Raw genomic sequence first — 27,959 nt, 5'->3', positions numbered from 1 at the left:
GTCAATATGTCGTCTTTGAAGAAAGTACCTGATCCCAATGAATTAGCGCCTACTTCATCCTGTTCCCCGGGACAAGTCGAAGCAGGCGTCATCAGCAATAATGTCCGGACAAGCACACATCGAGGGATCACCGCCCGGCACAGCCAGATGATTGCATTAGGAGGTACGATTGGAACTGGCTTGTTTGTCGGCTCCGGTCAAGCATTGGCCCGTGTCGGTCCAGGGTTCCTTCTGTTCGCCTATTGCGTACTCGGCTTTCTCATCTACTCCATGATCACGGCGACGACTACGGTTAGTGCCTACTTGCCACTACCAGGCTCGTCCATGGCTTCATATGCAGGCCGCTATGCTTCCAAAAGCTTGGGATTTGCAGTACGTACTTGAATTTCTTGTCTCTTTTTCTCTTTTTTCTTCAAGAAATGCTTGCTTTTAACAATCCGTTGCCCTGTGCCAAATTGTGTGCCTCGAAATAGAGAACGATCTATTACACGTAGCTATGGCACTCGCTAGAATCTCTATAGAATCTGCATACACTCGTGAGAATATTGGAAAGCTAACATACTTCGACTCACTAGATGGCGTGTCTTTATTGGTACTCATTTGCAATCATTGTGGCATATGAGATCACTGCGGCGGCTTTGGTCATTGATTATTGGCCCAACGGCGTTCATACTGGCGTCTGGGTTACTATTCTGCTGGTTGTCGTCGTGGGGCTAAATTTATCCCCTGTAGCAGTTTATGCCGAGACAGAGTTTTGGTTCGCCTCAACAAAGGTAATTATGCTATTGGCGCTATTGATATTGTCTGTAGTCTTGTGCTTAGGTGGTGGGCCAAACCATGAGCGCCTCGGCTTTGGCTATTGGCAGGAACCAGGAGCTTGGAACTCATACTTGGTTGACGGCGCTGCCGGGAGAGTTTGTGCCTTTGTTTACGCTTTGGTATATTCGTCTTTCTCTTTCGGCTTCGGTCCAGAGCTAAGTACGCTAGGCTTCATCTCTCTCAGGTCTATTTACATATTGCTAATATTCTTCTCCAGTCGTGCTTACTGGTGGCGAGATGAAATCTCCGCGTCGCAACCTGATCAAAGCCGCAAATACATTCATCTTAAGGCTTTGTATCTTTTACATACTTGGCGCGCTTGCGATTGGTGTCATTTGTCCAAGCAACGCCTCAGGACTTACCAGTGGCTCTAGTGATGCAGCAGCTTCCCCCGTAAGTGATATTTTGTGTTATTCTTGTCCTATAGTATTTGTCTTGAATGCCAATACTTCTAGGCACAATCTTGTAGTAGAATCCTCGAAGACTAGATACTCCTTGGAGCCATTAAAAACTTATTTATAAATCTGAAAACGGAAATACTAACACGAGTTTCTACAGTGGGTTATTGGCATCAAACAGGCTGGCATCAAAGGCTTGGACCATGTTGTCAATGCTGGTATTGTTATATCCGCCTGGTCTTCGGCAAATGCCTATCTTTACATGTCAAGCCGAACACTGTATTCTGCATCAGTCAACGGAGGTGCCCCAAAGATCTTTTCGCGTTGCATGAAAAACGGCCTGCCCATTTATGCAGTTTTGCTCTGCTCCAGTTTTGCATTGCTGGCATATCTCAACGTCGGGACATCAACTGGAGTTGTCTTCAACTGGCTCATCAATCTCACGAACAGTGCTATCTTTATTTCTTGGATATGTATTTCTTTCGTGTTCCTCAGATTCACACGAGCTTGCGAAGTGCAAGGAGTCAAAGATTTACCCTACACTTCCGTACTACAACCTTACGCTGCATACGCCAATATCGCAATCTTCTCAGTTCTGTTACTTCTCAATGGCTTCACCGTATTTTTCCCAGGGCAGTGGGATACTTCCATCTTTCTCACATCGTATCTCGGCATTCCGATCTTCCTGGTGCTCTTTGCAGTACATCGGTTTATGCACCACCAAGAGCATACAATCATTCCCTCAGAACAGGTAGACCTGCGCACGGGTATGAATGAGATTATTGCCGTTGAAGACGACTCGGCCTCATCAGGCCTGAAGCAGCCCTTGAAGATGAAACTACGCGCCGCTCATCAGCGACTACTTTCTAGAACGCATGTTGGCGCGTAACGTGACTTGGAGACCAAGAGGCAGCTGCTCATCTTGGGTTATTTTGGTCAAAGGTTATCTCTAAAGTGTAGTATCGGCTGTTTGAACGAAATTTCAGCTGATTGTGTACTCAAGGCGCGGTATAATGCCCCAAGGCCTATACGTGTTTTTGCACAGCACATACAAGTATAATTCAATTGGAAATATCATCGCTTTGTTACAGTTTCAACATATCGTTTGCATATACAATCAAACTTTAAACACCGTGGAAAGGTAGAACCGCATTTGGAGTTTCCAAAACCATGATGACAATGCTATGGATCAACTTTATGTGAGGCGCTGTAGTAAGGCTATTCACCACCGAGTCCGCCGTCGAATACGCATCATGTTTCGTCCAGCAGGTTTCAAGCAATATCAAGAAAGTATCAAATAAACGTTTGTTAAATTATTCAAATACGAGCAGGACAATAACCTTTGAGCAGGCTCCTAACGGTGTCAGTCGCACTCTTTTCAAGTGACATCCAATCGATCCCAAGCTCTTTGGATGCTTTGGCGTTGTCATAACCATAGATGCCGGCCTCAGGGTAACCACCGCCTGTTATCTCAATATCTGGGAGCGTACTTTCAAGTTCAGGAAAACTATCGCGTACAATGGCTGCGAGGTCTCTGTTATTGAATCTGCCAGCGGTGATGAAGTAACGTTGGCCTCTGGCTGTCGATTTCTCAAAAGCCAGAACATGCGCGCGGGCGACATCACGCACATCGACCCAAAGATAAGTACCGGTTTCCGGGATTTGATCCTTCCAGGCTCCTCGGACCATGTCAACAAATCTTTGATTCGAGGTATTGATTGCCGACAAGGAATCCAGATGATGAAGAACCGGCCCAAACACAAGCGGTGGGCATATGGTCGCCAGCTCAAACCCAGGCTGGTGATCCTGCATGAATTGCCAAGCGGCTTTCTCGGCAATAGTCTTTGATGTCCTATATGCCTTAACCTTGTCGTCTTTCAAACCATCCTCATAGGTGTATGGGTTCCAACTGGCTTCAGTGAACACGGTATTGGGATCAGAAAGCGTCTCTTCTGACAACATGGCAGCAAAGGAGCTCGTAATTACAACGCGCTTGACTCCAGGAGCTAGCTCATGAATGGCTTTGAGAACCGATGTAGTGCCTAGCAATGCAGGGTCCAAGAGTTCTGCTTTTGCGTCCGTGTAATTGTAGTGAAAGGGCGAGGCCGCTGTTGAGTCCGCGATTAACATGTTTCTTGGAAGATACTTGCTTCTTCAACTTACTGTGAATTACTGCCTGGAGACCTGGTGTCTTTACAACCGAATCGAATGCGTTGGGCTTGACGATGTCTGCCACGATAGCCACGGTGATGGCAGAATTAGGATACGCGTCCCGTACTCGAGTAGCCTTATCTTCACTCCTGACAGTCGTTATGACCTCATGGCCGCGTTGGAGCAATATTTCAAGAATATGTGCTGTCCTAATGATTAGACAAAACGATACTATTCAGGCAAAATTCGTCACACGTACTGGCAATGAAGCCTGACCCGCCTGTCAGCAATACCTTTGTCATATTGGGTAAGATTTAATCCGCCTTGAACAGGTATATACCATGTCCATGTTTTGGGATGACAAAGGCTACTACTTGCTCAGAATTATATATACTATATGAATTCAAACCCTCAACGTCCCTCGACTCCACCCGCGATAACAATGATTTGAATTATTGATTCTTCTTTAGTAAATTTACTCAGATGGCTATTCTTTGACAACTCAAAAATTATCCACGCACGGTTCTGGAGCGATGCCAAGTTCACAGAATGCGAGATTTTTTTGATGCCATGGTATCATAGAATCAGTAATTTGACTTACACTGGGCAGTTTGGAGGATTAGGCACTGCTGGTAGGCAGATGATCTTGTGCTTTAGGGGCTTCGGAGCGTGTTCCGCATGCCCCCCACACACTCCGCCCAGGCTAAGCACCTCCACCCGCTGCACCGAAAACCATCGGTTGGACTGGTCAGGGCAGGACCTAGCGACGGGCCTATGGACGCCTTATCACTGCGCCAGCGGTGCGTTTCCGAAAGCAAAAAACGTGGCAGGTCGGCGTCGCATCTTATCTAACCTCTTGTGTTCGCCGGCATGTACCTAATGTATTCTGTTGGAGGCACTGATACTACAATCATGCACGCATGCATATCTCTGGTGCGCTATCGGCGACAAACATCGACGAGCATTTGCCCATGAGCGGGTCTTGAAGCTCGCATTCATTCAGTCGAGTGAGTGCTCATGTCCAAGTGGCCCGCGGAATTTATCGTCTGGATATAAGGACGGGATTCAGTGGCCGCTTTGATCACTATCCAATTGGAATTGTACATCAATCTTTTATGATACTCCTCAATCACCGTAGCTTCATCTCACAGATACACTGGACTTGAAAATGGCACCTGCGGTAAAGATACTGGACCTAAACAACACTTCTCAACTCTATCATGCACCAGCGACAATCATTCCAGCAGGGGCCCGGACCGTCCACATCTCAGGACAACCCGGTGCCAACAAAGCTGGAATCGTCCCGAATGATTACGAGTCGCAGATCCATCTTGCCCTACTGAGTATCCGCAAAATCATTCTCGCCAGCGGTGCCACCGTAAAAGACATTGCCAAACTCGTCGTCTATATCGTCAATTATGAACCCAAGCAACGAAAGCACCGGCGCCACATTGAGCGCTTCCTCAAAGGCCATCGACCTGCCATGACGTTGGTGCCTGTTGCCCAACTGGCGGATCCCACATGGTTGGTCGAGATTGAAGCGGTCGTCGTCTGTCCTTCTGAGCCTCCGTCGGTGCCACGGCCCCTGCATCTTGAAGGTCAGAAATCAACCGATGTCGTAATCATCGGTGCTGGCCTGGCGGGTTTGACTGCAGCGCACAGTATTCTGAAAGCCGGCTTCTCCTGTATTGTCCTGGAGGCCCGAGACCGGGTCGGCGGTAAGACCTGGAGCCAGCCGATGGCGGACGGAAACGGCGTGCTCGAGCTTGGCGCGGCATGGATCAATGATACGAACCAGACCAAAATGATTGCCTTGGCTCGTCAATTTGGGCTGGAGCTGATTGAGCAGAACACAGAAGGCAATGTTGCTGTTCAAGATGCAGATGGAACAATTTCGTCATTTGGTTACGGCGATATGCCAAAGGTAGAATCACCCGAAATCACTACATGCCGATGGACCTGGCTAACCTTTAATCTCTAGTTCGATGCTGCGAGCGTGAACGACATTGTTCGCATCCGTGACATGGTCGAGGCTGATTGCCAAGCATTAGATGTCTTCCGACCGAGTGATTCGGACCTGGACTCGGTGACATTCGAAGCCTATTTGAGGTCTCGCGGTGCCAAAGACAAGGCCCTGTTGACTGCCACTACCTGGACGCGAGCCATGCTGGGTATTAACCCTTCGGACGTTTCCGCGCTTTTCTTTCTGAATTATTGCAAGTCCGGCGGTGGTCTGTTGAATATGCGATCTGATAGAAAGGGCGGTGGTCAGCACCTCCGCATCCGGACGGGAACACAATCATTCGCCCAGGGTCTTGCTGCGACCCTTCCTAGTGAGCTGGTCCGCCTAAACAGTCCAGTCAAGGAGGTGCTCCAGTCTGGGTCTGGACATGTTGATGTTGTTGCTGGAGATGGTGCATCATATCAGGCCTCCAAGGTCATCACGACAGTTCCTAGCCCTGTGCTCAAAACCATCAACTTCGTGCCGCCGCTTCATCCAGTCAAGCAAGCATGGGCGGATGCGTCGGGTTATGGATACTACACCAAGTGTATGGCTGTTTTCAAATCTCCATTCTGGGTCCAAAAAGGCTTCTGTGGCCTTGCTCAGTCATTTATTGGGCCTGCCGCTGTTGTGCGCGATACCTCAAGCCCGGCCGACGATAAGCACGTCCTCACTTGTTTCATGGCCGGTCCACCAGGACAGGAATGGGCCAAGCTCGCCCCGGAGGCTCGCGACAAGGCATTATTGGCACAGATCGGCAAGCTCTATCAATCGGAAGATATTGTCCAGCAAGAGTTTGTCGAGACAGTCATGTACGAATGGGTCAACGACGAGTGGGCGGGTTATGGCTGCCCTTGCACATCCATCACACCTGGCACTCTTGATACCTTTGGACCTGATGCGCTACGTCTGCCATTGGGAAACCTTCATTTTGCTGGCACCGAAACCGCCGGCGAGTGGAAGGGTTACATGGAGGGCGCAGTGCGCAGTGGCGAGAGAGCTGCGGATGAAGTCGTCGAGGACCTCAAATCAAGCTTTGCAGCACGTTTGTAATCATTCAATCAGCAGTTTTTGTGTCTATCAATAAATCCACTGTGAATTTGAGGAGATTAAGTCGGATGAATGTCCAGCTCTCATGTGTAATGGGCGACTCGATTGGACGTATGTTATTCAGTTGAGTTCCTCGGATGTATTCCGGTCTGACGACTTGATTGTATGAATCAACTGCTCTTAATAGAGATTGTACATGATAATTTCTATAAACATGTTAAGGTCTGGCTGCCATTTGTAAGATCTCCAACACTTGATCTGGATGTGTGATAGTCACAGGGTTGGTGGGTATGTATCTATCCTTCATGGAATTGTCTGCTAGCTCCTTGAATTTCTCATTGCCGACTCCGACCTCATCGAGCGTCGTGGGTAAGCCGAGTCCAGAGACGATGGCTTCCATCGCATCTCCCAGGTTACTCGCTTCCGGAGTCTCGTCGGTTCGCTTCAACAGATCAAGTCCTAGATCTTGGAGGATGTGTAGCACTTTTGCCTGCCGTTCGCGCGCACTAGCTGTTCCGTGGCGGTGATTATATCTCAGTACCGACGGCAGCAGCACACAGCTTGTCTCGCCATGACTTACTCCCAGTGGACCAAGCTGGTGGCCAATGCCATGGCTCGCGCCCATAGGGACTCCTGCCTTGAGCCCCTTGGCAGCTCCAATCACTCCCAGCATACAATTCCGCCGTGCTGAAAGATCTTCCGGCTTGTGCTTTGCGCGTAGTAAGTTTGGCAAAATTAGTCGCAAGCCGTCTGTAAACGCATCTTCGGCTGTTTCTTTGGTAGCTTCGTCTGCAGGACCATCGAAGAAAATCGAACATAATCCTTCGATGCAATGATCAACAGCGCGGATCCCCGAGCTAAGCCAGACGCGCTCCGGGGTTGATACCGTAATGGCAGGGTCCAGTATAACCAATGAAGCACCGATACTCGGATGCTGAAAGGAAGCCTTCTGGTGAGTGCGAAAGTCTGTGGCGCCGCCGCGAGGCGTGTATTCCCCGCCTGAGAGCGAGGTGGGAATATTGATGATTGGTAGCCTGCATGCCTGGAGACTCTCTAGGTCTGGCTTCGGGTCTGCACCGATGTGTAGCTTAGCCATATCCTCAAGAGTAAAGGCAGAATTCGCAAAAGCCTGATAGGTCAAGTCAGTGCGCGATGTTGCGTATTGAAATCGATGGAGATTACCTACGAATGAAGCTACTTTGGCGCCATCTGTAAGAGATCCAGCACCGAGAGTTACAATGAGATCAGCCGAAAGGCGGCGAAGGTCTATTGACTGGTTAGTCATGGTTTCGAGTGTATCTTTGTGAATGCCCATACCATTAGCAACCTCAAGCACGTCCTGCCATGGAACATGCTGTTTGATCCCAAAACGAACACCAACGACAGCGTCGCCAAGCTCGTCTCGCAAGACTGCGAAGGTCGATGTCTGGCTGATAGACTTTGAGACTATAATATATACTCTTTTCGACTTGAATGTGTTTGTCACGTGCTGTCGGCATGCCTCAGCAAAGGGAAGTCCAATCGAAATAAAGGGTCGAGGATGACCGGGGAAAGCTGGAAAATATGTTTCCTTCCGGGACATTGTTGCGATGATTCAACGCGAAGTGTTATGCTCCGATTCTTGTGGGTTAACGAACATGCGCTGAAAGCCTAGAGACTCTACGGGAGACGACGGACTGTTATATTCCGAATTGGTACTCGTGCTTCTGGTAGCGACGGAAAGTTGATGCCCGTCACTGTCTCCTTTCCATGGTACTGGGCTGATCATGAAGGGTCCGGCGTGCGGCAAAGACCAGGTTCCCCGCATTGCATCAATCAGCTCCGTAAGCAGTGCCTCATAGCAGGCTTATATACTACAATGACCCTGCAAAAGTCTGTGCACATGCACCATAGTCCGACAAGTCCATAGTACTAGGCCAAGTATATACATACTAGGTATGTAGATAGATGGAGTATAACGGCGTTTAACACCCGCGATTGGTATCAGGAACATGATTTCGACCAAAATGGTTTGTTCCCAGTGACTCAGTGGGGATGGTGGCATATTCGCCTCTGGTACAGAAGCCTTTTAGCTGATGGACATTTACTGCCCTGGCCAAGAGATGTTCGAAGTAGGACCAAAGCCGAGTCCAATGTTCCCGGAGAGAAAGGCGAGCGCTTTCCGTCCAGAACTTTTTACAATGTTCACTTTCTTGTATCTCTATTTATTCGCCGTGATATCAGATTCGGTAAGGGAAGTTGGATTTCATGGCAATCGTTGCGCATTGGTATCTGTTGCATTTGCTATGAACCACAACTGCCACGCATTAAGTCGACTCGCATGAATAGTACTTGAGAGCACCGTCAGCCCCCCAAAGAGCATTGATCTACTTCACACTGAGCTGGTAGACTGCCCGCTTTTCTTTGCATCGATTCCTTCACTGATCAGTGCCACCACATCCTCAACAGTCTTTCCACGAACCCTTGCATCGGGGAGCTCACTTCCCAATATGGTGTCTTCGCTGACCAGCCTATAGCATTCGGCCACGCCTTCGAAACTGTATTTCCAGAGAAATTAGCAAACATCTTTTACGAGAACTATTGATATGCACTTGTCTACGCACAGAGTCTTATCAAATCCGCCGTATTCTGCAGCTGTTTCGCTCATTTCGAGCATCTCAAAGTACCACCGGTATGCTGTGTGTGGCATCCTCACCAATCCATCCTGGGCCGCTTTCAAGGTTGCTGGCTTGTATCTCCCTAAAAAGTCTTGCAACTCATCAAGGACCCCCAATCGGTGGGCCGTCGTGAAAGACTGAATCGCAAGAGCAATGAAGCCCTTGGTTGTCATGCCGAAACACATCTTTACCGCGGTTGCTGCCCCAATCTTCTCGCTCATATGCTCCATGTTTAAGATTCTGGTCAGATCTGGATCCGAAACCCTGTTCGGGCCACACAACAGGAGTGTGGGACAATGCCATTCTGTTCCATCTAATGACGACTTTTCGTGTGGAACTCCCCCACTGATAACACCGTCAACGAAGCGAACGCCTGTCGTATTGTCGAAAACAGCCGCAATGAGGCGCGCCGATTGCGGGGAGACTGCATTGAGGTCTAGGAACTCTATGGTCCTGCCATTGGATCCTACATTTGGGGACGCCTCGACAGCTGCCTGTATCCGCTTTGCCGTGTTAAGAGCATCCCGTGGTGGGACAACCGATAACACGTAGTCGGCTTGCTCAACAATTTCCAGGTCATTTGGCAACGTCTCTATAGAATGTGTCTTTGTACGTTCTCTGGTTGCCTCACTGCATGGTACCGTACGTGATTAGTGCAGCTCTTATAGAAGTGAGTGTGAAATGGTTACAGTGAGAAAGACAAACTAACCTTCTGTCACTAACATTCGTTACAACGCGATAACCATGAAATTTCAGCAACCGTGCCACCCCAAGACCCATCTCACCTATTGAGATGATTGCAATAGTGGGCTTCATTTTTTTCTGGCAAAATGTGTGTGCAATGTTGTGAAGTGTAAGTGCTCTCTTAGGATGCCGCCAGGTTGAAGCTCAATAAAAAATGCCTACCCTGTACACGTAATTCGATTAAAGTACAATGGAAATATGGTGGAGACCCGGACTGTCAAAATCCGCGCGGGCTTGCGTAAGCTCTAGAAGTCATAGATACGGGGTTCCCCGCAGCCAAGGCGATCAAGCTTCAAGCCCAGATACCGCCCAGATGTCTAGGCTGCAGATGCCATCCTTGCCAGGACCCTAAACCAATGTCTTAGTGCTATTACCCCAGATCCAAGGGACGGGAACGCATGAATATAGTCCGCCAAGTACGGGTTAGCCGGGGCCGCTGGAAGAGCTCAATGTCTCGTAGTTGAACAAAGATGCACAAAGTTTCGTCAATTCAGTTTGGTGAATATCAGGACCTCAACGCTGAGACTTAATTACTCTAAAACAAGTTTAACCTAGAGTGTTGCCCACAATGGCTGATACCGAGCTCAAAGCCGAGGAGCCTGTCCACATCGAAAGCCGGATTGATCCGAAATGCGACCTGAGTGCTTTAAATACTGAAGATGCGGAGTTTCTGGCTTCATTCACCGAGGCCCAACGCAAGCGAGTGATCTGGAAAGCAAGATGGCCCAGACGTCTAGAGTATCCAGGTGCAAGAGCTAACCTGGCCTTTTTAGGTCGACATTCGACTGATTCCAATGCTGACAATCTTGTACCTCATCTCATTTCTAGACCGATCGAATATTGGTATGCCATATTAATTCTTGATTTATGTTGATGAGTCGTACTCAGGCAGGCGTTTCTAGGCAATGCGAAAATCGAAGGTTTGGATACCGACCTTCAACTAGATGGCGTCAAATACAACATTGCTCTCTGCATCTTCTTTATTCCGTATATACTTCTAGGTGAGTCGTCACCTCGAATGATACTTACTCTCGTGCTGCTTACTTTGACGGAATGGAGTTGACAAGAGAATATGAAGAAATTCCCTCGAATTGGATGCTATCCAAAGTCAAACGTCCGTCGCTGTTCCTTGGAGCAATGATTATAGGATGGGGCATTGTGATGACATTATCTGGCCTTGTCCAGAACTATGCCGGCCTTTGTGTTACGAGGCTGTTCCTCGGGGCTTTCGAGTATGGAAGATCTCGCACGTGCCATTGCTAGATGTTGACCTATCGATAGAGCTGGCTTCTTTCCTGGTGCGATATACCTTGTGGTGAGTAGACTCTCTGATCAATCGGCGCTGACAAGATCGGTGGGTTACTTTTGCCTGCGAAACACTAAAAAATCACCAGAGTGCCTGGTACCTGCCAAATGAGTCGCAGGTACGGATTGCAATATTCTATTGCTCGAGCGCAAGTAAGTTAAATTTTAAGTCGATAAACCTGCAAATAAATTGTATTAGTTGGGGCTGAGACTGATAAACTTGTTTGAATCAGCCGCGGGCGCCTTCTCTGGCCTTCTAGCTTATGCCATTGCCAAAATGGATGGAGTTGGCGGCTATGGGGCATGGCGCTGGATCTTTATCATCGAAGGTCTCGCATCCATCATCGCTGGCGTTGTCGCAATGCTGCTGATGCCGGATGCGCCTGGATCGTCTGGTTATTTCCTTGGCCCAGAGGAGATTCGCTACCTACAGGTTCGACAACTTGCAGTCCCTGGGAGACGCCACCATGGACAAGGAGAAGGCGGTCACAAGTTCGATTGGAAGAATCTTGTCAAAGTCCTCAAAGATTGGCAAATGTGATGAGCTTGTTGGCATTGATCGACAGGTGCGAAGTATACTGATTCTGACATAGGTATTTGTTGGCAATCGTCTATCTATCGAGCACAGGCCCAAACTATGCCCTCAAATTTGTGAGTACAACCATAACCATGATGAAGCATTGCGTTAGGAGGACAATTCTAACTTGCGGCTTCATATCTAGACAATGCCACAAATTATCAAGAACATGGGCTATCAATCATCGATGGCACAAGTTTTAACAATCCCTCCCTACACTGTTGGGGTAATTGCGACTATAAGTTCAGCAATGCTCGCAGACAGAATTACTTGGTAAGACATTTACAAATGGCGCTACCACTGAGAAGTAATTGCTCAATCAAACGAAACATTTAGGCGCATGCCGTTTGCAATTGTAGCTGATCTTTGCATGATTGTTGCCCATGCAATATTGTATGTTTTTGGACCAACACAGAAACAGCACATACCTGGTAAGCTATCGTAGCAATTGTGACTAAATTTCAAGTCTCTAACTAAACCTCGTTTTATAGCTTGTTATTTTGCGCTTTGCCTTGCATGTGTGGGATTCTACCCTATCCCGCCGACTGTCAATGCATGGCTCATTAGTAATACCGCGCCTCAGAACAAGAGGGCCATGGCGATCGGATATTTCGTCGGTCTAGGCAACATTGGCGGAATATTTGGATCTTTCATCTACAGAGACAGCGAGGCTCCAAAATATCCAAGTGTACGTCTTTTTCTGCTCTATGGTAACCCGATATTGTTGAATCAGCTAATGTTTGGATAGGGGTATGCTACTGCATTCTCTCTAGCATGTGCTGGCATTGTTTCGTCTCTCATCTTGGAGTTCTGCTACAAGAAGATCAATGACAAGAGGGAACATGTTACGGAGGAAGATGTGAGGAGACAACACAGTGAAGAGGCATTAGAAGAAATGGGAGACAGGTCGCCTCTGTTTCGATATTCATACTGAGTGACGCTCGAGCAAGTCTATCGAGTTTTTACTTGCGAATACTTCAATAGTGGTGTGATGTATGGCAGAGATTCAAGGTCGAGGTCACATTGATATTTTCGCCTTGGCTTTTTCTGTCCAACAGTGTTTTATAACTGCATTGCATTGACCTGCTTAGTTGGCCCTTCATATAATCTTTGCCTAGATGCTGTCTTTGCGACCAGAGGTGTCCTCCAGCGTACGAACTTTGGGGAATCATTCCCGCTAGACGATGCTTTTATTGCGTCAACATAAGGTCCCTCCTAGGGCATATCGCTCGTTACCCCGCCCCCAACCGCCCCAACTCTTACCTATGTCGCCTGCTCTGTGCATTTTGATCATAAAATTGGCATAGAACTCGGGGCTTCGATTAACTTGTCTTCGTTGTGACATTTGATCAACTTACATTGTAAACACGATCCTATGGAAGCAAAGGAGACTACATTGATGATGACTATACTTTCTGCTTGGCCGTTGTCGGTATTAGAGAAATTTCCGACGAGATCAAAGCAGCTAGATCCTGTCGGTTGATGCCGAGTAGTTCCGTACGAGCATTAGAAAGTAAGATCTAAGAAGGGCTAACGACCACGGGAGTAAGCACCAATGAACCTGATCAAGGTCAGAACTGACAATAAAAAGCCACATGTCCATCATTGGATTGATTATGAAGTTGGGAAAGTTGAGCATCACGTTGTCCCCCAACTCACATTGGTCATCAGAATGGAACGTCTCGTCGCCCAAAATGAAATCTACAACACGCTTGTTTTGCTCACAAAGGCCGAGGATGATCTGGACAAAGAGCTTCTATTATCCTTTCTCGAGCCAGACTCTGAAATCACTTTCGACATTTCAGGCCACCTAGACAACGTTGCATCAAGCCAAGTCACGCCGATTCAGTATTGGACTCAGACTGTCGAGCTCTTATCCGGCTTTACAGCTACTCAACATCACATTGGGAATCCGATTATTGACGTGTCCGAGTCTCTTCACAAAGCTCGGATCAGCGTAGAAGTCATCGCATACCATTGTATCCAGGATGGGCAAGACACCAGGTCGGTCACTGCGAGAGCAAGACAAATAGTTCACATGGACCGATCCAATGGGAAATGGTTCGTCAAATGCATGCGGATTGATAGGAAGATCCCACTGGACAACCCGGAGCTGTATGAAGTTGCTCGTGATTGATATCATAGAGGAGAGGGTCGGCTGCGAGAGGCTTGATTCTGATGGTTGAAGACGGACATGTTGATATGTCTTCGTGCCACTAGAAAACTTGCAAATTGCGTGCGCCGAGAATGATGTTCAAGAATTCTCGAGGCAACAAGAGTAGTATACGAATCTGTAAATATGTCAGCCCAGATGTTATGAGCAAGAGGCGCGCAATGATAGTACCTGGCTTCTGCGCCGTCCAGGCCCCAACGTGTTCATTTTAGTCACATGGATGCCGAATCAATCAATCGCGGCAGAAGATTTGTTACACTTTTGAAAGTCAAAACTTTCACTTTTCAATAAGAGATGACTTTTTGCATCTTGAAACTATCAAATAACACACTACATGCTAGACCACCCTGCCAGAATCGTACGTACTGGACGGACGGACAAGCTCATAAGTACTCGAGGATTGGTAGTGATCATGAAATCCTCCGTTTATCTTTCGGTTTTGTGTTCTTGTTTGTGCTCGTTCCTCTGAAAAGAAATGAAGGTGAGACACAAAGTGCAATATTAATGGTAAAGAAGGAGGGGGGTAGGTGCTTACTTCTCCATTGAGTCATGAACTCCAAACCTACGGGAGCCCATTGCGCCAGAGCAAGTATCTGACCAAAGCTCCAGTCCGTATCTGTGTCTGTGCTTGGCGCAAGCCTTTTGGCGACATTTCGGTACTCGATAAAGGACTCTAGGAATACCAATGCCGCAACAAGATAGATGAACCCTATTATAGGGCGCGCAATCCTGTTGACCCGCCTGATTGGTTCCGAGAAAGGCTCGATGTGTTTCCAGAGCCAAGAAAGCGGCGGTAAGTGTGAATGTGATATAATGGCGGCAAGACTGGCAAAAAGACAATAAATGAACCCCGGCGCCTGTATACAAAGGCCAATTGTGAGAAGTATCCGTAATCGGTCTTTCAACTTGCTCGTATCGCAATGGTTTTCCCATATCATGGCCCTGTAGATGCCAGTCTGGTACATGGTATCGTTGTTAGTCAACAAGTCCCAGTCCTGCTGGGACAACTCGTAAGTCGTGTTACTATAATACCATGTTTCGTAACGACCATATGCCTGTGCAAGTTCGAAGAAGTGATCGATACTTGGAATGGATAGTGCCCAGACCGCGGCAGCAAGACTGATGACAGCGCACCAAAGGAATAGCCTTGAATAGCGCGAGAGTGATATGTCCGTGACAGTCTGTAATACCAAACAAGGAAAAACACAGAAGGAGGACATGGCTGCCGACCCTAGCCATGTGTAAAATGACACATCATCAGCGTCAACGTCGTTGCGATCTCTCAAGTAGGCGTAGTAGCGGGCGACAGTGGCACCAAGCATTGCGGTTGCAAAGACCAACGCGGCGACCAGGAAGCTGCTGACAGTCTGTCGCAGTGCCGTAATAGCCCTGTGTCCATATCTTTCGATAAAGGTATTGGAGCGCACAATTTGAGTTGGTTTGGTCTTTGGAAGACGCGTTCGGTCAAAAATCAGTGTAAAGAAATAGACGATTGTTAGACCAATAACTATAATAGTCAGACGTCGGTGGTCCATAAGCCGATTGATGGACACTTACGAATATAATATGCCAGCATCATCTGAGAGTTCATAAGTCGCAGTTAGTCACAGCTGTACTTGACCCAGGACTGAAGGCAGTAAAAAGGCAACGTTACCCCTCTTCCAGAAACGTCTGGGTCTCCTTGAATATCGAGCTTGTCGCAAATCATCTTCTCCCGTGTTGCTTCATTGATACAACTGTAGGCGAAATTGTTTGTTTGGTTTTCTATCTCGTAATAGGCTGTCGTTTCGGTTTCCGATAAGTTGGCAAGGGCTGTGTCATTCAGCCAAACCCCGTAATACCACAGCAGCAGGAGTTCCTCATGCAAAAGCGCGTCGTTTAAGGAGCTGTAGTTGCCGTCAGGGTCAGTGACGGGGAGCCCGCCGTAGCCAGTGGGAACCAGAGAGTCTAGCCAGTCAGTCAAGAGGCCGGTATCTCCCAGCTTGCGGTTGGTCAGGTATTGACCATGGGCTATCAATAGCACGCTATCTGCGATATAATCCGTTGTGATATTGCAGTCGGTGTTGTTTTGTAATTGACTGAAGGGTGGGTAAGACCATGAGGCCGAAACTTCAGGTGTGGCGACGCTCATGAGTGCAATTAGAGGCAAACATATAATGAATAGTGTAATTATATATGAAACAATATTCCTCGTTTTATGCGACAGTAGATTTTAACTCTCCAATCGACACGGGGCAGTTCTCCGTCAAATATTTCAAGGAGCGTCAGTCTATTTTACGCTCGTGGCCCCCTCGTTCAACGTGGTGGTACTATGCTGATGTGTTTCTATATATAGCAATTCAGGTCATATCAGCCACTCAAAAATATCCTGGGAATCATTAGCTCCAGCTACTACTTGGTGCTACTATCACTAATCTTAGCTCGACCTGCAAGTCATTTGAGGATTAGAATTTAGCAGCCACGCTCACAGCCTTATGCGTGGTTCCATCCTAGAGAAACCATAATTCTTTTCAGCCATGATCGAATTTTTCTCAGCCAAGATTATTTTCATTAAGTCATGGACCAATCATCGGTAGGAGATATCTTCCGAGATGGGCGATGGCCGCGTCGGTACAGGCAAAAGACCCCGATGGCTGCAGTTGGAAAAGCTCTGAACCCCGGCCACATCTACTTTGAGCATTGTTGAATCTCAGCACATCCGTAAGGCTGAGACTAACCTCAACCAGTCCCGGCGTGACAGTTTGCTTGCTGCAGACATTCGAAGGAACAGACTAGTATCGCGCCCCTGTGGGGAATAAAGTAAACATTTTGGTTTGTATCATATCTCAACAAAGATCATAAACTGTGTGATATTGCCATCTTCAATAAGTTGTTCCAGTTTCATGCTCGATTTGACATGATTTCCTTTGCTCCCACCACGGATGGCGCTTGCGTACATACTGGGTAGGTATCTACGCGATCACCGATCAGCGGCCCCCAAGTCGTATCGGATTCGACCAGCGAGCCTGAAATAAAAATCAAAGGATTTTACTTTAGTCTCGAACGAACTTGCAATGCTTTCCATCGGGCCCCTGTTCTTCCGACTGGGATGGTAGATAAAGAGCATGGGTTTTGATCCGTATGCTTCACCCAGTGTCATCAATCAGTCAATCAATGAAGACTACCTCGCCAAGTCGTGAGCATCGCACTTATTGGAAGGATCTAATTATGCTGGCGAGTCACATGAAATAGGACAATCAACAACCGCTGATGACCCTTTCTGCCATTCATAATCTTTACCCCTATGGTCTTTCCTGGCCATGGCCAGGGTCATGATTACATTCGTGCAATTAATCCTAATTTCCTGCAGCCTCGCTCCAGAAATAATTCACACTGAAAAGAGAACAGCCTGAGAACCAGCCTTATCTTGCTAAATTGCAACACACAATACTCACTATTCGAACAATTCCTGATTTTATTGGCGGCGACATTGAGATCCTGGAATATGCACGAAAGATGGGCTGAACCTGGGTCATCTTACTGGACATTGAAGGCGACGTGCCTGACAATAGCGCCATCTGGATTCGCATTTGCTCTCCATTCACGGGCAGTATTGGATAACGTGCGACACAACCAAGATTGCCAACATTGGCACGAGGCTGTGGTTTGTAGTGGCCGATTTCAGCGCAGTCCATAGTGCTTATGCTGAGAGAATAAATAAGGAATAAATAGCGTAGGTATTCAGCTGGCAAGACCCAGTAGTGTACGAATTATACTCTACACGTTCAGCTATTGGCGCCATTGAAGGTAGCTGAAAACCGGTTGTTCAGTCGCTAACTATATTAATGCACGCTTGTTCCAGCTCGACTTGATATCCTTTCGAGAATATGCGCGGAACTGTAATCGACAGGTGGTAGCATTTACATGAAAAGACACATCATAAAGTTAGCAAGTCTGTCTGGCTCTCGGTTGGCGTTCGCCTCCGAGTTCCCGCGCATGACAATCGGACATCCACAAGACACGAGTCAGGCCTAGAACAGCGAGCCACTGCATGCCTAATGCCTACGCGGCCCGGCAAAGCCCACCGAATAAACTCCTCACCGCTGAAGCCGGCACGCCCAGGTCCCACCCCCGATGCACTAAGTAGCGTCACTGAGAGTCCAAGCCGCTTCCAAGAATCGTAATTTAGACGGCGACTCATACTATCAACTGTAGGCTATGAAGAACCACTCTTGTCAATTTTCTGTTGTTGACTTCTTTTTCCTTCCTTGGTCTTCAAAAGGTACCATGTGCAAACTGCATCATGGCAAGGAAGGGCGCTGGGTATGATCATGATCTCGTCATGCCCAATGGTGGTTATCGCCAGGGTTCTTCCATTAGCATCAGCCCAGGGAATCCCCGCAAACTGTGGATTCAGACAATATCCGAACCATCTAATCAGCTCCAGCCATGCTCGCCAGCTCGCCTTTCTCCTGGTCGAGAAATATATAGTAGGCGGCCAGTCTGATAACAAGACCCGGCCCCCTTCATTCCTATTGATTTCTTGGCAATGCTCTATACCTTATCCTTCCCCGCAAAATCACGACGGCGAGAGACCTTGACGAATAACTACTACGACACCCATGCCTCTACATGAGTGGGCCCAGGCGTGCGACTGGGAATCCAATCGTCATGTTCTCACCGAGTTGTACCTAGGCCAGAGTCTTACACTCGAGGAAGTCATGCATCACAGTTCGTCGCCGTTGGAAGCTTGAGGAAGCACCGTAATACTAAGAAGCCATGATAGTGCAGACCAAACACAACTTTCACGCCACGTGAGTCGCTTGCTGGAACGGCCAAGAATTTGCATTCGCCAACTCAAAGTTGCAGTATGAGAATGTACAAGCATCACTTTCGAAAATGGAATTTGAAGAAGCGCTTGAGCTATGATCAAGTTGTCAGGATAGTGGCCCACCGCACCCTCACGAAACCCCATGCCGTATCGCCGTCCATGGACAAGATCGACATCTATGTTCGTCGATTACCGCCCGAAAAGTATACTCATTTCAAAAGGGCGGTCGCAAGCTTGTTGGCGGCAGCTTCGAAGACCATGGAGGGGAGAAGCCCCGAGCGGCATGCGCATCCCAGTCCATTAAGAGAAATCCTCAACCCGCCTGAGAAACTACAAAACCCCGAGCGGCTACTGCGAGGATTCCGAAACGATATTACTTCGATCCTCAGGCCCGAGGAATCGGGAAAACGCAGCATTGGCAAGCCGCTTATTGTAATGAACGACCGCTGGTTCCATCTCGTTGACGCTGCGACGACCATGGTGAAGAACGGTCACGTAGACTATGGATTCGGCGTGATTGCATTCTGCATGGACAGAGGGCGCTCGTTTCTCGAGAATGCGCCGCCGTCTGGCATGGTTCGTCTTTGTCAGGTTCTCTTTCGAGTCAATCAGACGCATCCTGAACTTTGCCAGTCCATGCTGAGATATCTCTACCAGCTCGCCAGGGTCGTGTTACCTACTAGCAATCAGACCAGACGCACCCTTCAGCAGATGTCATCTCTGGACATTGATGATTTATTGGCGGTAGAAGAGCTCCTCTTCCGCTTCTGCAGAGACTATGCCAAGAATAAGATATGCGCCAACGGCAGTGATCTGAAATCGGCCGAGAAGTTGAGAATATGGGGATGGTCTGGAGCGGATATGTCCAACCCAGTGGTGAGAAAGATGGTATCTGCATTTGAGCAAGATTCGGCGCTCTGGTACATTGGTATTCCCTTGTATCCCCTGCGGCCGGAGCTCTCCAATCTCCACCAAGACCTGGAGCGCATGTCGGCAGGAGAATGGAGTGAGCTGTTTGGCGCCGAAGACATTGGGCTGCTTATGAACGCCATGTGGCAATCTGCTCCGGTCATCGAACACGGCCATAGTCTTCAAGATGTCGCGACAATGCAGGCGTTGCACCTTTGCGAGGGGCTCATGTTCCAGGTAGACAATACGAGGACGCTTGAGCAGATAGAAAGGAATCTCAGTAACCTGGATCTGATGTGCCCCGACTTGACCTCGCCACAGGCTCAGGTTTATCGGAGAAATACGGGAAAATACAGTCGTATGGTAGTCGCTAACAGAATCAAGGTTGCAAAAGAGGCTAATAGATAGAAATGATTGATCAATTAAGTTTATTAGTATCGTGGCTCGATGTAGACCTCGGCTAGACTTTGTGTCCATGACCGGGACGCCGTATGTAGGTATATATAGGTATGTACTAGAAATTTCAAATCTATCGCTTCATTAAGGTGCCTACTCGGACTTTGGCTTTTGTGAGATGGGGTTTCCCTTCTCGTCGACGAGGCCCTTCTCGCGCATGACGCGCAGAGCCTCGTGGATGGGGTCCAGCTCGGGGCGGGGCTCCCTGTGCGAGTCAAAGTAGTAGTCGGCCCACGTAAAGTACTGGCCGTAGTTGACGGTGAAGTACATGTGGTGCAGAGTGTGGTGGGCAGGGCTGTTGATGAACTTCTCTACCCAGTGGCCCGTAATCATGTCTCCGTCGTGGATCAGAATGGTCCAGATCTGGACAAGGACGAACATGACCAGGTAGAGGTATCTCTGCATGGGGCAGATGAAGACAAAGACGTGGTAGGGCAGCGACTGGACATAACCATCGGCGGGGTGGAAGGCCAGAGCGGCAAAGGGTGTCGGCACAATCCACTTGTGGTGAGGCTTGTGGATGTACTTGTAGATGCTGGGGTGGTGTTCGATGCGGTGGATCCAGTAAATGGCGATGTCGTTGAAAGCCATGTACAGCACCGTCGAAAGGACCATGAAGCCCCAGCCATATTCGTCAACGTTGGTGTACAGCAAGCTGTGACCCCGCACCTCGGCGAGGAAGATGGGCAGGGTCATCAGATTGATAAACGGCACAGCCTTCATGGAGGAGATGATCTCCTGGCGAACCTGGTTCTTGAGGAAACGCGGATGGTATTCCAGGCGGCGGTCAAAGATCAGATAGTACGAGAGGGCCGAAAACACCCAGTACAGCATGCAGGCGCCGAGCTGGGTGAGGACGAGAATCGATATGATTTGGCGGTAGATGTTGTCGCGTGGCCATGCTGAGACGGGGCCATCTTCGGCGGTAAGAGCAGCAGTAGTCTCAAAGGCTGAAGTTGAGTTTGCAATGGAGTTTGGCGCAGGGTGCACATAGGCGTACACCTTGTCCAAGACTAGGGGATCGAGTAGCTCAAGCGCAACGTCCATGGCGGCGAAGGATTGGCTTCTGCTGCTGGAGGGGTAGGTAAGGTATTCTTTGGTCGATGCAGGCACAAGCCGCTGTTGTTGTCAATTGACGTCGGACGGGTCAATGTTGTGTGGTGTCGAGGACCTTTTCCGCGCAAGATAACGACGAGCCAGCGATCGCGAGCAGATAAGAAACAGGCCCAGTCACAAGGGGAAACGATAATAATAAACAGAATTGGGCGAAAGAGCGGCGAGAGGGGAAAAAATTAGAAAAGAAAAGAAACTGTTGAGACCGCCTCCTTTCTCGCGGGCGCTAGCGAAATGACAAGCCTAACCGTCGGAGATGGACCATCCCGGATCATGCCACTTTGGCCGTCGACGAATGGGATGCTCCAGCTGCCTGCATTTTTGGGGGGCGTGTTAAATGGGTGCCCTGGCGCCGAGCTCGGCTATAAAGATCAACAAACACGACGGATCGCAATCTGTCCACCATCAGCCCATGGTGACTTTCTTCTAGAATGTCTCTAGAAGAGGGAAAGATAGTGGCGCATCAAGGCGAGGCTATACCATGGCTTTTTCTGGAAATGCTCGAACCATACTTGCTGCTGTCCGCTCCTAGATGCGTCTTCCAACATTCCCGGGGCCGTCTCCAATTCTACTCGCCATTGCCCCTGTTTCCGCCACGGGATTCTCGGGCGCCCGACGAGATCTGACCACGGCATTTGCCTCCTTGTGATTTCCGATTCAGGGAACCGGACCACTGGCAATTGGCACTAATGCGCTGTGCCTGGATAAGGCCCCATCAGCAAGCCATCACTGGTGAAGGTGCGTGGCGGCCCGCGGGGTACTCAAGGTATCGAAACGACATCTCACCCGCATATCGCGAGTCGGATTTGGAATCTTGTTGCATTGAAGTCAGCGTTTCTCTCCAATGTCATCAGAACAAAGATTTTACCAACAACAATTAAAGTCAAGTTCAAGGGCTTTTCGATGGCCTAGGTAAACATTGAGATCAGACGTCGCGCCGTTTGATTTGGAATCTAGCTTTGCCCTGGCAGGCCTTGTGGAGTCGACATGCGAGCCCAAACCGCTTGGAGACAAGCACCATTCAGTAAACATATCAGGGCTGCAGGGTCCTGCAATACACAGTACTGGGAGGTACACTAATCTTTGCCTTAGCTGCCCAAACGTCAAAACATGATGAAGTTGCGGCACGATCAGACAATGAAGAGCGGGAATAGTCTCACTTTTTTGCTTGACTGACTTGCCGTCCGATGGATTCCGTAAAGTTGGATGCCATAGGGTGACAGGCAGGCAACTTGTGTATCACCATGTGCCCATCTAGGCCCCGTCCAACCGGGGATGATTTCGCCCATGCTTCAACACCAATTGTCAGTCGAGTGACAATTGTTGTGGCAAATCAAGCAGGTCGTTCATCTCATTGGACGGAGGCGCATCTCTGTAGGCTTGGATTTTCCAGGTTCGCCAATTTCAGCTTCCCTGCAATGCACGATTCAGCAGTTGCCTGGTTCAATTGGTTTGGATTTGAAGCAGAAACACAACAACAGTGGCAAGGTGATATTGCAACTACGAAAGTCGGTACTGAGCTTATGATGCTCGCTCAAAGCTGTCTCGCCCCAGAGCTAAGGATCTACAAACCATCCATCCCTCAGCGGCCACAACTATACAATACAACACAACATCTGAAGCCTTGCGGGGAGCCATCATCTATCGGACAGGACTGAGATACAACAGTTGATGAGCTTCGGCATTTTGAAGCTAGGATACCTCGTCACCGGTCTAGCTCGGGTCATTTGTTGCGTCGCAAATACTGGTTTTCTGCTACCATTCTGGCAGATATATTCGACGGAGGGTCTTCCTCCTTGGTCGAAGCAACTCACTTGGCGCAGCCACTGTGATACAAAACATTGAGAATCAAACAGTGTAACATGGCTGATGTGAGGTACAAATCATGAGTGATGGTGAATCTTTCACAGCAAGCTCATCTCACTACCGTTTACTCAAGACAATGGCGCCAAATGGGAAGCTCAGTAGATAAGATGATGAAGGAATTCTGTGGAAGCAATATCTTTGTTCCGTGGCAGATGTGTCACCCGAATCCACATGCGGCTTGGATAGGGGGAGGAAGAAGAAGAAAGATGACCAAGCTTGTCCAGTCTGCCACGGGAAGCAACAGGATGCATTCAACTCATCATTTGCAGCTCATTTCCATAGCCAGAGGGGCAATTGCATGACGTTCAGCCCATCCAATACGCTCCCGCATGTTGCGTGTTTGGATGAATAGATGAGCCTCCGTCTTCGCTCAAACAGCACATTCCATCATCCCATCTAGACCCGCCACTACGGATGATCATCACAAGGCCTAGATTTCTCGAATACGTAGGAAACCAGACACTGGATAATAGAGTGAGGCGGCACCCAGGTGTCCACTTCTCGTTTCTGGTTTGTTGTTATTGCGCGGCCCATGGCATTGTTCTTATATAATGCCCCCGGTCTCCCGTATGAGAAGAACCCCGGTCCAAGGCCGTGTGGAGTTTGAGGAGCGGGTCCTTGCGAATCAGCGCCCTCCACTCCCGATACCCGGCTCCAATTTGGGCGCAATCTAGGTCTGGCACGGTGGAGATGGGCAACCCGTGAAATATAATAAGCTTTGTTTGACGTATATTCCCCGATCCGCCAGCACGGATACCCGTCCGGGCATGGGGCAGTAACTGCCGTTGTAATCAGGGGAAATACGACATGAGTCCCAACTACTCAATTCTGTATATAAGACGCTCGAAGAATCCGTTGAAGGCACTATCTTCTTTGGACCAGACATTCAGCTGTTCACTCAACTCAGTCACTCGCTCAAAATGAAGTCAACTATGGTCCTTGGCCTCGTGGCCGCCGTCCTGCCATCCATCACCGCCGCATGGTCGCCTCTCGACCTCTTCCAGCGCTCTGCTGAGGTTCAAGTGCAGAAGCGTACTCTCGACCCTGCCACTTCCAACACTGAAGGAAAGTGTCCCTCAACTTATAACTGCTCTGGTAAGATATCCCGACTTGCAAAGAACAAGCACATCTCCAAAGGACCGTTTGATGACTGACAATAAGCGTACAGCTTCCAAGACCTCCAAGTCCATCCAGGCTGCCGAGTGCGCCTACAACACCCGCACCTCGTCGCAGACATTTGCCGTCTTCAAGACGGACCACCAGTACGACGATGTCGAGGGTGCACCCTACGGTACCTGCAGCGCCTACAGCTGCACTGTGCCTACCAGCAGCGAAATGACCGACTCGGACTCGGACTGCTGGACCTTCTTCTGGGACGACAGCGGTGAGAGCAGTGGTGTCGGAACCACCTGTATCAAGGATCCCAGCTCTGGCGAGTGCGGCTGTGAGAACTCGGATGGCACTTTCATTGTTGGAAGTGACAGCTGCACTTAGATATTTGTGATTTAGTAGGGCTTGTTTTCAATTGGCGTAGGGTTAGTTAGGGATTCTGGGATTTCTGATAGCTGTAGCCAATAAATGTGTTGCACGAATATAAAGACATTGCACATCTCGGTGTTTGGAAACAACACCTGGTACGTCAATCCACCTAACCTAGGTTTCTAGATAGGTACGTGTCAATTGATATGTATCCACGGCCAATTCGACGGCTGGCGGCTCAAATATGATGCAAAATTTATAACTGGACGTGTACTCGACCAGGCACTTGTTGGTTGTTGATTGGTCTCGAAGCATCATAATTTGGACAAATGTATTTATGTACCTTATTTTGGTACAACTTTTCAGCCTCTGCATTTGCATAACAAGCTTGGGAAAACCCAGTGGGAAAACCAAGCTCGAGGTTTGCTATCTACATACAGGGAGAAAAACCAACGAAAGCATTATATCCATCGGACGTTCAGAAATGCACAGTCACATCTCAAAGCCGTGCACAAAACTTGGAAAACGTAACATCAGGAAACATTGCTGGCTGCTTTCGCAGCACTCCTTCAGCCCCCAGGAGCAGTTTTTGAGTGAGCTCCTCAAAGTCCTTAACAGCGCCAGTTGATTTAACGAAGCAGTGTGATGATTACAAAAAAAGAAGAAAAAAGAAGAGAAAAAAACACCAGACAAATCAGGAAGATGAATCAGAAATAATTCTCGCGATCGAGGCGGAAATGACTCAGGGGTTCATAGGGCAAGCTGCCGGGATTCGTAGCCTCGGAGATCCTGTAGACTTTTTCGCAGTGCTGATGCTCTTTGTGTCAGGTGCTCTCTGTCACGACGTCGGCCTTCGGTCTCCGCACCGATTCGAAGCAATTCTTCATCTGAGAACTGGGCGACTGTGGTAGGGGTGAAGAGCTCCGACATTGAACGCAGGATATGACGCTCAAGGACTTGGCGGCACACATTGTCGACAAAGATCTTCATCGCTACCTGGAGAAGAGTCAATTAGATCTATAAAATACACATGTATCATGATACCAACCTTGTAATATGAAGTGAGTCCAGTTTCAGCATCCGCGCAAGCCGTTTGCGTCATGTTGACGTTCACAGAGGCAAAGAAGCGAGGAAACTTGGCGAGTTCCTTCATGTTGATGTTCATCTTGCCAGACCATTCTTCATTTTGTGCAGCCTTAACTGCTTGCTGCCACTTCTTGGCCCCTGCGTCATTGCGAGCCTTCTGAACATTGTCTGTATAGTAATGATTATATGTCATCGGCGGCCGCTTTTCATCAGAGAGCAGCTTACGCAACTCCTTTGCGGAATCTCGTATCGCACTGTTCAAAGATTTCTGACAGATACTTGAAATTTGATTTCGGACATGCTCTTCTTCGGCAACTAAGGCCAATGCCTCCCGCATCCAGTCAGTGACTATCTGTGTGACTGTTGCAACGTGATTCTCGGAGATCTGACCCCATCTGCTAGATTGTTCGCAGAACAACTCAGACAGCAATACGCCATTGACATTTCCTGGGAGCTCGCGCCCTCTTGTGGCAGTGTATCTCTGCACATAATGGTGAGTAACATATATAACATGCAGAGACATGCTTACCTCTGTGATCCACTGAGACAATTCCGTCTTGGTCGCGAGAATTATTTCTGATTCATCTTCCTGATTTGGCTGGTCTTCCTTTTCTTCGACCAACTTTCTCTTAGCCCCATTTGTGCGCATGTAATCGGCGAATGTCTCGTTGGCCTGGTGCACCATCGCACGCAATCGATTCGCATCTCTTTCGAAGAACCTAGCCTCAGAACCTTGGTAATTCCCATACAAAGCTGCAATGATCAGCCCGTGAAAGCGCATACTCGTTCCAGTCAGGAAGCCTCTGATTTGCAGGGCAGTTGTGCGTTCCGGCCCCAGAGTGGCGAGTCTGGTGTCCGTAGCCATGAGTAATTGTTTCACCTCATTTTGAACTTTAGGAAGTTCTTTTTCAATGTGACGGTCCAGCAACTGCTGTAAGAACGTCCTCAATTCTGATATACCCACACGGGTCATGTCCAGGCAATGGGACTGCCAAATGGCTGTGGCAAAGAATTGGGATTCCAGCTGGCATTGTGCGTCGCCAGAGAGTCCGATTTCGGACGGACTTGGATTCTTCAGAAGAAAGAATCCAAGTTTCAATTTGATATTATCCACATTGTTGGCGAGTCTTGCAATCTTGGCCTCGGTACCGGCATTGATCAGGTCTGGCTTGGTGATGATCCCAACTGTCCGCTGACCATCAGGGTCATGCTTTCTGGCCAACTGTACAATGCCCTGATTGGCAACATCATTACTAGCTTGGAGCACGGCCAAAATGATAGTTCGGCTACTTTCCAGATAGCTTTCGGCCATGCGTCGAACCATGGCGACATCCTCCTCTGTTTGTCCCTCGTGGGACACTGAAATCAAGCCAGGCAGATCCACAACGGTCAGACTCAAGCCATTAGGCCCTGATACTTCAATGCGGAGCGTGTCCGAAGCGAAAGCACCTCCACACTCTTCCTCACTAGTAAAGCCCCGGATTCGCATCAACTTGGAGACTTCCTTGATGACGGAAGGTAATTCTGAGAAATCGTCGATGTTACGCTGGTAGGATTTGAGGCTTTCCTGGATGTCTGCCGACCGAGTCTCGTGGGGCTGGATAGTGGCGATGACTTGGCGAGCACCCGAAGTGTGACGAATGATGATCTCAGTAGGGAATCTCGTGCAGAGGCTGTCACTTCGAGGGAAAGGTATTTTGGTGAGGCGCTCGAGCACGGAACTCTTTCCTGCAGATTGATCGCCACATACCACAAGCTGGGGTAGTGAAATAATACCACCAACTCCATTTGCTCTCACTTTGTCGATCAAATTGAGACGGTCTGTGGACTCAACAGAGCAAAGCCCATCAAATGTGATGGGCGGTGCTTCGTCTGCTGTATCCACAGTCATTGTGATGAAAGTGAAGATTGAGTAGCAGACGAAGCACAGCAGAATCAAGATACAAAATAGAAATAACATGCACAGTATATGTATGACCATGGAATATTGAGGGCTGCCTGGGTTGTACTATACGGCAGCGGGTGCCGCGTTGTCCTTATTTTAAGGCTGGCTTGAAGGTTTATTGCAATCTTCTGACTAGAATGGGGGACATTCCGAGCCTAATCGGCTCTCAAACCTAACGACCTCACGGTTTGAGCTGTATGCGCATTCCGTCATCCAAATGACTAACCTACCCGTGTCCGCGATCAGGAACCGAAATAGACAAGCGGGAAAGTTTCAGGGAGATTAATCGCAAGGAACGGGAATCGAGACGGCACATACGTACAGGCAGAGAATACCTCTTGGACACAAGATATGTTCTCTTTAGTATTGAGATGATATGAGCCTGTGGGTATCTCTGAAATGAGGCAACCGGAAGAAAT

At 48.6% G+C, this 27,959-nt stretch overlaps 12 protein-coding genes across 12 annotated transcripts; 6 read left to right on the top strand and 6 right to left on the bottom strand.

Annotated features, from left to right (window-relative positions):
- Positions 1-6: 6 nt before the first annotated feature.
- On the top strand, positions 7-2,106 carry PFICI_10778 (uncharacterized protein; the record flags this gene model as incomplete). The annotated part of the gene is made up of 4 exons (XM_007839359.1): positions 7-372; positions 576-978; positions 1,037-1,212; positions 1,378-2,106. 4 exons carry the CDS (start codon positions 7-9, stop codon positions 2,104-2,106), a joined length of 1,674 nt encoding a protein of 557 aa, XP_007837550.1.
- Positions 2,107-2,534: 428 nt separating this feature from the next.
- On the bottom strand, positions 2,535-3,670 carry PFICI_10777 (uncharacterized protein; the record flags this gene model as incomplete). Its single annotated transcript, XM_007839358.1, has 3 exons — positions 2,535-3,325; positions 3,381-3,572; positions 3,628-3,670. The coding sequence occupies 3 exons, from the start codon at positions 3,668-3,670 to the stop codon at positions 2,535-2,537; spliced, it is 1,026 nt and encodes a 341-aa protein (XP_007837549.1).
- An 866-nt stretch (positions 3,671-4,536) lies between these two features.
- On the top strand, positions 4,537-6,423 carry PFICI_10776 (uncharacterized protein; the record flags this gene model as incomplete). Its single annotated transcript, XM_007839357.1, has 2 exons — positions 4,537-5,292; positions 5,350-6,423. 2 exons carry the CDS (start codon positions 4,537-4,539, stop codon positions 6,421-6,423), a joined length of 1,830 nt encoding a protein of 609 aa, XP_007837548.1.
- Positions 6,424-6,637: 214 nt separating this feature from the next.
- On the bottom strand, positions 6,638-8,002 carry PFICI_10775 (uncharacterized protein; the record flags this gene model as incomplete). The annotated part of the gene is made up of 3 exons (XM_007839356.1): positions 6,638-7,549; positions 7,607-7,686; positions 7,738-8,002. The coding sequence occupies 3 exons, from the start codon at positions 8,000-8,002 to the stop codon at positions 6,638-6,640; spliced, it is 1,257 nt and encodes a 418-aa protein (XP_007837547.1).
- A 789-nt stretch (positions 8,003-8,791) lies between these two features.
- PFICI_10774 (uncharacterized protein) lies at positions 8,792-9,893 on the bottom strand (the record flags this gene model as incomplete). Its single annotated transcript, XM_007839355.1, has 3 exons — positions 8,792-8,957; positions 9,024-9,707; positions 9,787-9,893. 3 exons carry the CDS (start codon positions 9,891-9,893, stop codon positions 8,792-8,794), a joined length of 957 nt encoding a protein of 318 aa, XP_007837546.1.
- A 496-nt stretch (positions 9,894-10,389) lies between these two features.
- On the top strand, positions 10,390-12,637 carry PFICI_10773 (uncharacterized protein; the record flags this gene model as incomplete). Its single annotated transcript, XM_007839354.1, has 12 exons — positions 10,390-10,524; positions 10,595-10,664; positions 10,724-10,822; positions 10,900-11,053; positions 11,103-11,136; positions 11,216-11,279; positions 11,360-11,663; positions 11,720-11,777; positions 11,849-11,976; positions 12,040-12,134; positions 12,195-12,391; positions 12,452-12,637. 12 exons carry the CDS (start codon positions 10,390-10,392, stop codon positions 12,635-12,637), a joined length of 1,524 nt encoding a protein of 507 aa, XP_007837545.1.
- Positions 12,638-13,375: 738 nt separating this feature from the next.
- PFICI_10772 (uncharacterized protein) lies at positions 13,376-13,840 on the top strand (the record flags this gene model as incomplete). The annotated part of the gene is made up of 1 exon (XM_007839353.1): positions 13,376-13,840. One exon carries the CDS (start codon positions 13,376-13,378, stop codon positions 13,838-13,840), a length of 465 nt encoding a protein of 154 aa, XP_007837544.1.
- A 462-nt stretch (positions 13,841-14,302) lies between these two features.
- PFICI_10771 (uncharacterized protein) lies at positions 14,303-16,007 on the bottom strand (the record flags this gene model as incomplete). The annotated part of the gene is made up of 4 exons (XM_007839352.1): positions 14,303-14,341; positions 14,443-15,383; positions 15,434-15,455; positions 15,531-16,007. 4 exons carry the CDS (start codon positions 16,005-16,007, stop codon positions 14,303-14,305), a joined length of 1,479 nt encoding a protein of 492 aa, XP_007837543.1.
- Positions 16,008-18,731: 2,724 nt separating this feature from the next.
- Positions 18,732-20,003, top strand: PFICI_10770 (uncharacterized protein; the record flags this gene model as incomplete). The annotated part of the gene is made up of 1 exon (XM_007839351.1): positions 18,732-20,003. The coding sequence occupies one exon, from the start codon at positions 18,732-18,734 to the stop codon at positions 20,001-20,003; it is 1,272 nt and encodes a 423-aa protein (XP_007837542.1).
- Positions 20,004-20,144: 141 nt separating this feature from the next.
- Positions 20,145-21,098, bottom strand: PFICI_10769 (Lathosterol oxidase; the record flags this gene model as incomplete). The annotated part of the gene is made up of 1 exon (XM_007839350.1): positions 20,145-21,098. One exon carries the CDS (start codon positions 21,096-21,098, stop codon positions 20,145-20,147), a length of 954 nt encoding a protein of 317 aa, XP_007837541.1.
- A 2,852-nt stretch (positions 21,099-23,950) lies between these two features.
- PFICI_10768 (uncharacterized protein) lies at positions 23,951-24,524 on the top strand (the record flags this gene model as incomplete). Its single annotated transcript, XM_007839349.1, has 2 exons — positions 23,951-24,125; positions 24,199-24,524. The coding sequence occupies 2 exons, from the start codon at positions 23,951-23,953 to the stop codon at positions 24,522-24,524; spliced, it is 501 nt and encodes a 166-aa protein (XP_007837540.1).
- A 735-nt stretch (positions 24,525-25,259) lies between these two features.
- Positions 25,260-27,486, bottom strand: PFICI_10767 (uncharacterized protein; the record flags this gene model as incomplete). The annotated part of the gene is made up of 3 exons (XM_007839348.1): positions 25,260-25,505; positions 25,558-26,076; positions 26,125-27,486. 3 exons carry the CDS (start codon positions 27,484-27,486, stop codon positions 25,260-25,262), a joined length of 2,127 nt encoding a protein of 708 aa, XP_007837539.1.
- Between the last annotated feature and the right edge of the window lie 473 nt (positions 27,487-27,959).

The sequence above is a fragment of the Pestalotiopsis fici genome (genome assembly GCF_000516985.1).
Source record: "Pestalotiopsis fici W106-1 unplaced genomic scaffold PFICI_Scf_8, whole genome shotgun sequence".
Taxonomy (NCBI): domain Eukaryota; kingdom Fungi; phylum Ascomycota; class Sordariomycetes; order Amphisphaeriales; family Sporocadaceae; genus Pestalotiopsis; species Pestalotiopsis fici.
The sequence above is the reverse complement of the archived record's forward strand: the minus strand, read 5'-3'. Positions and strand labels throughout refer to the sequence as shown.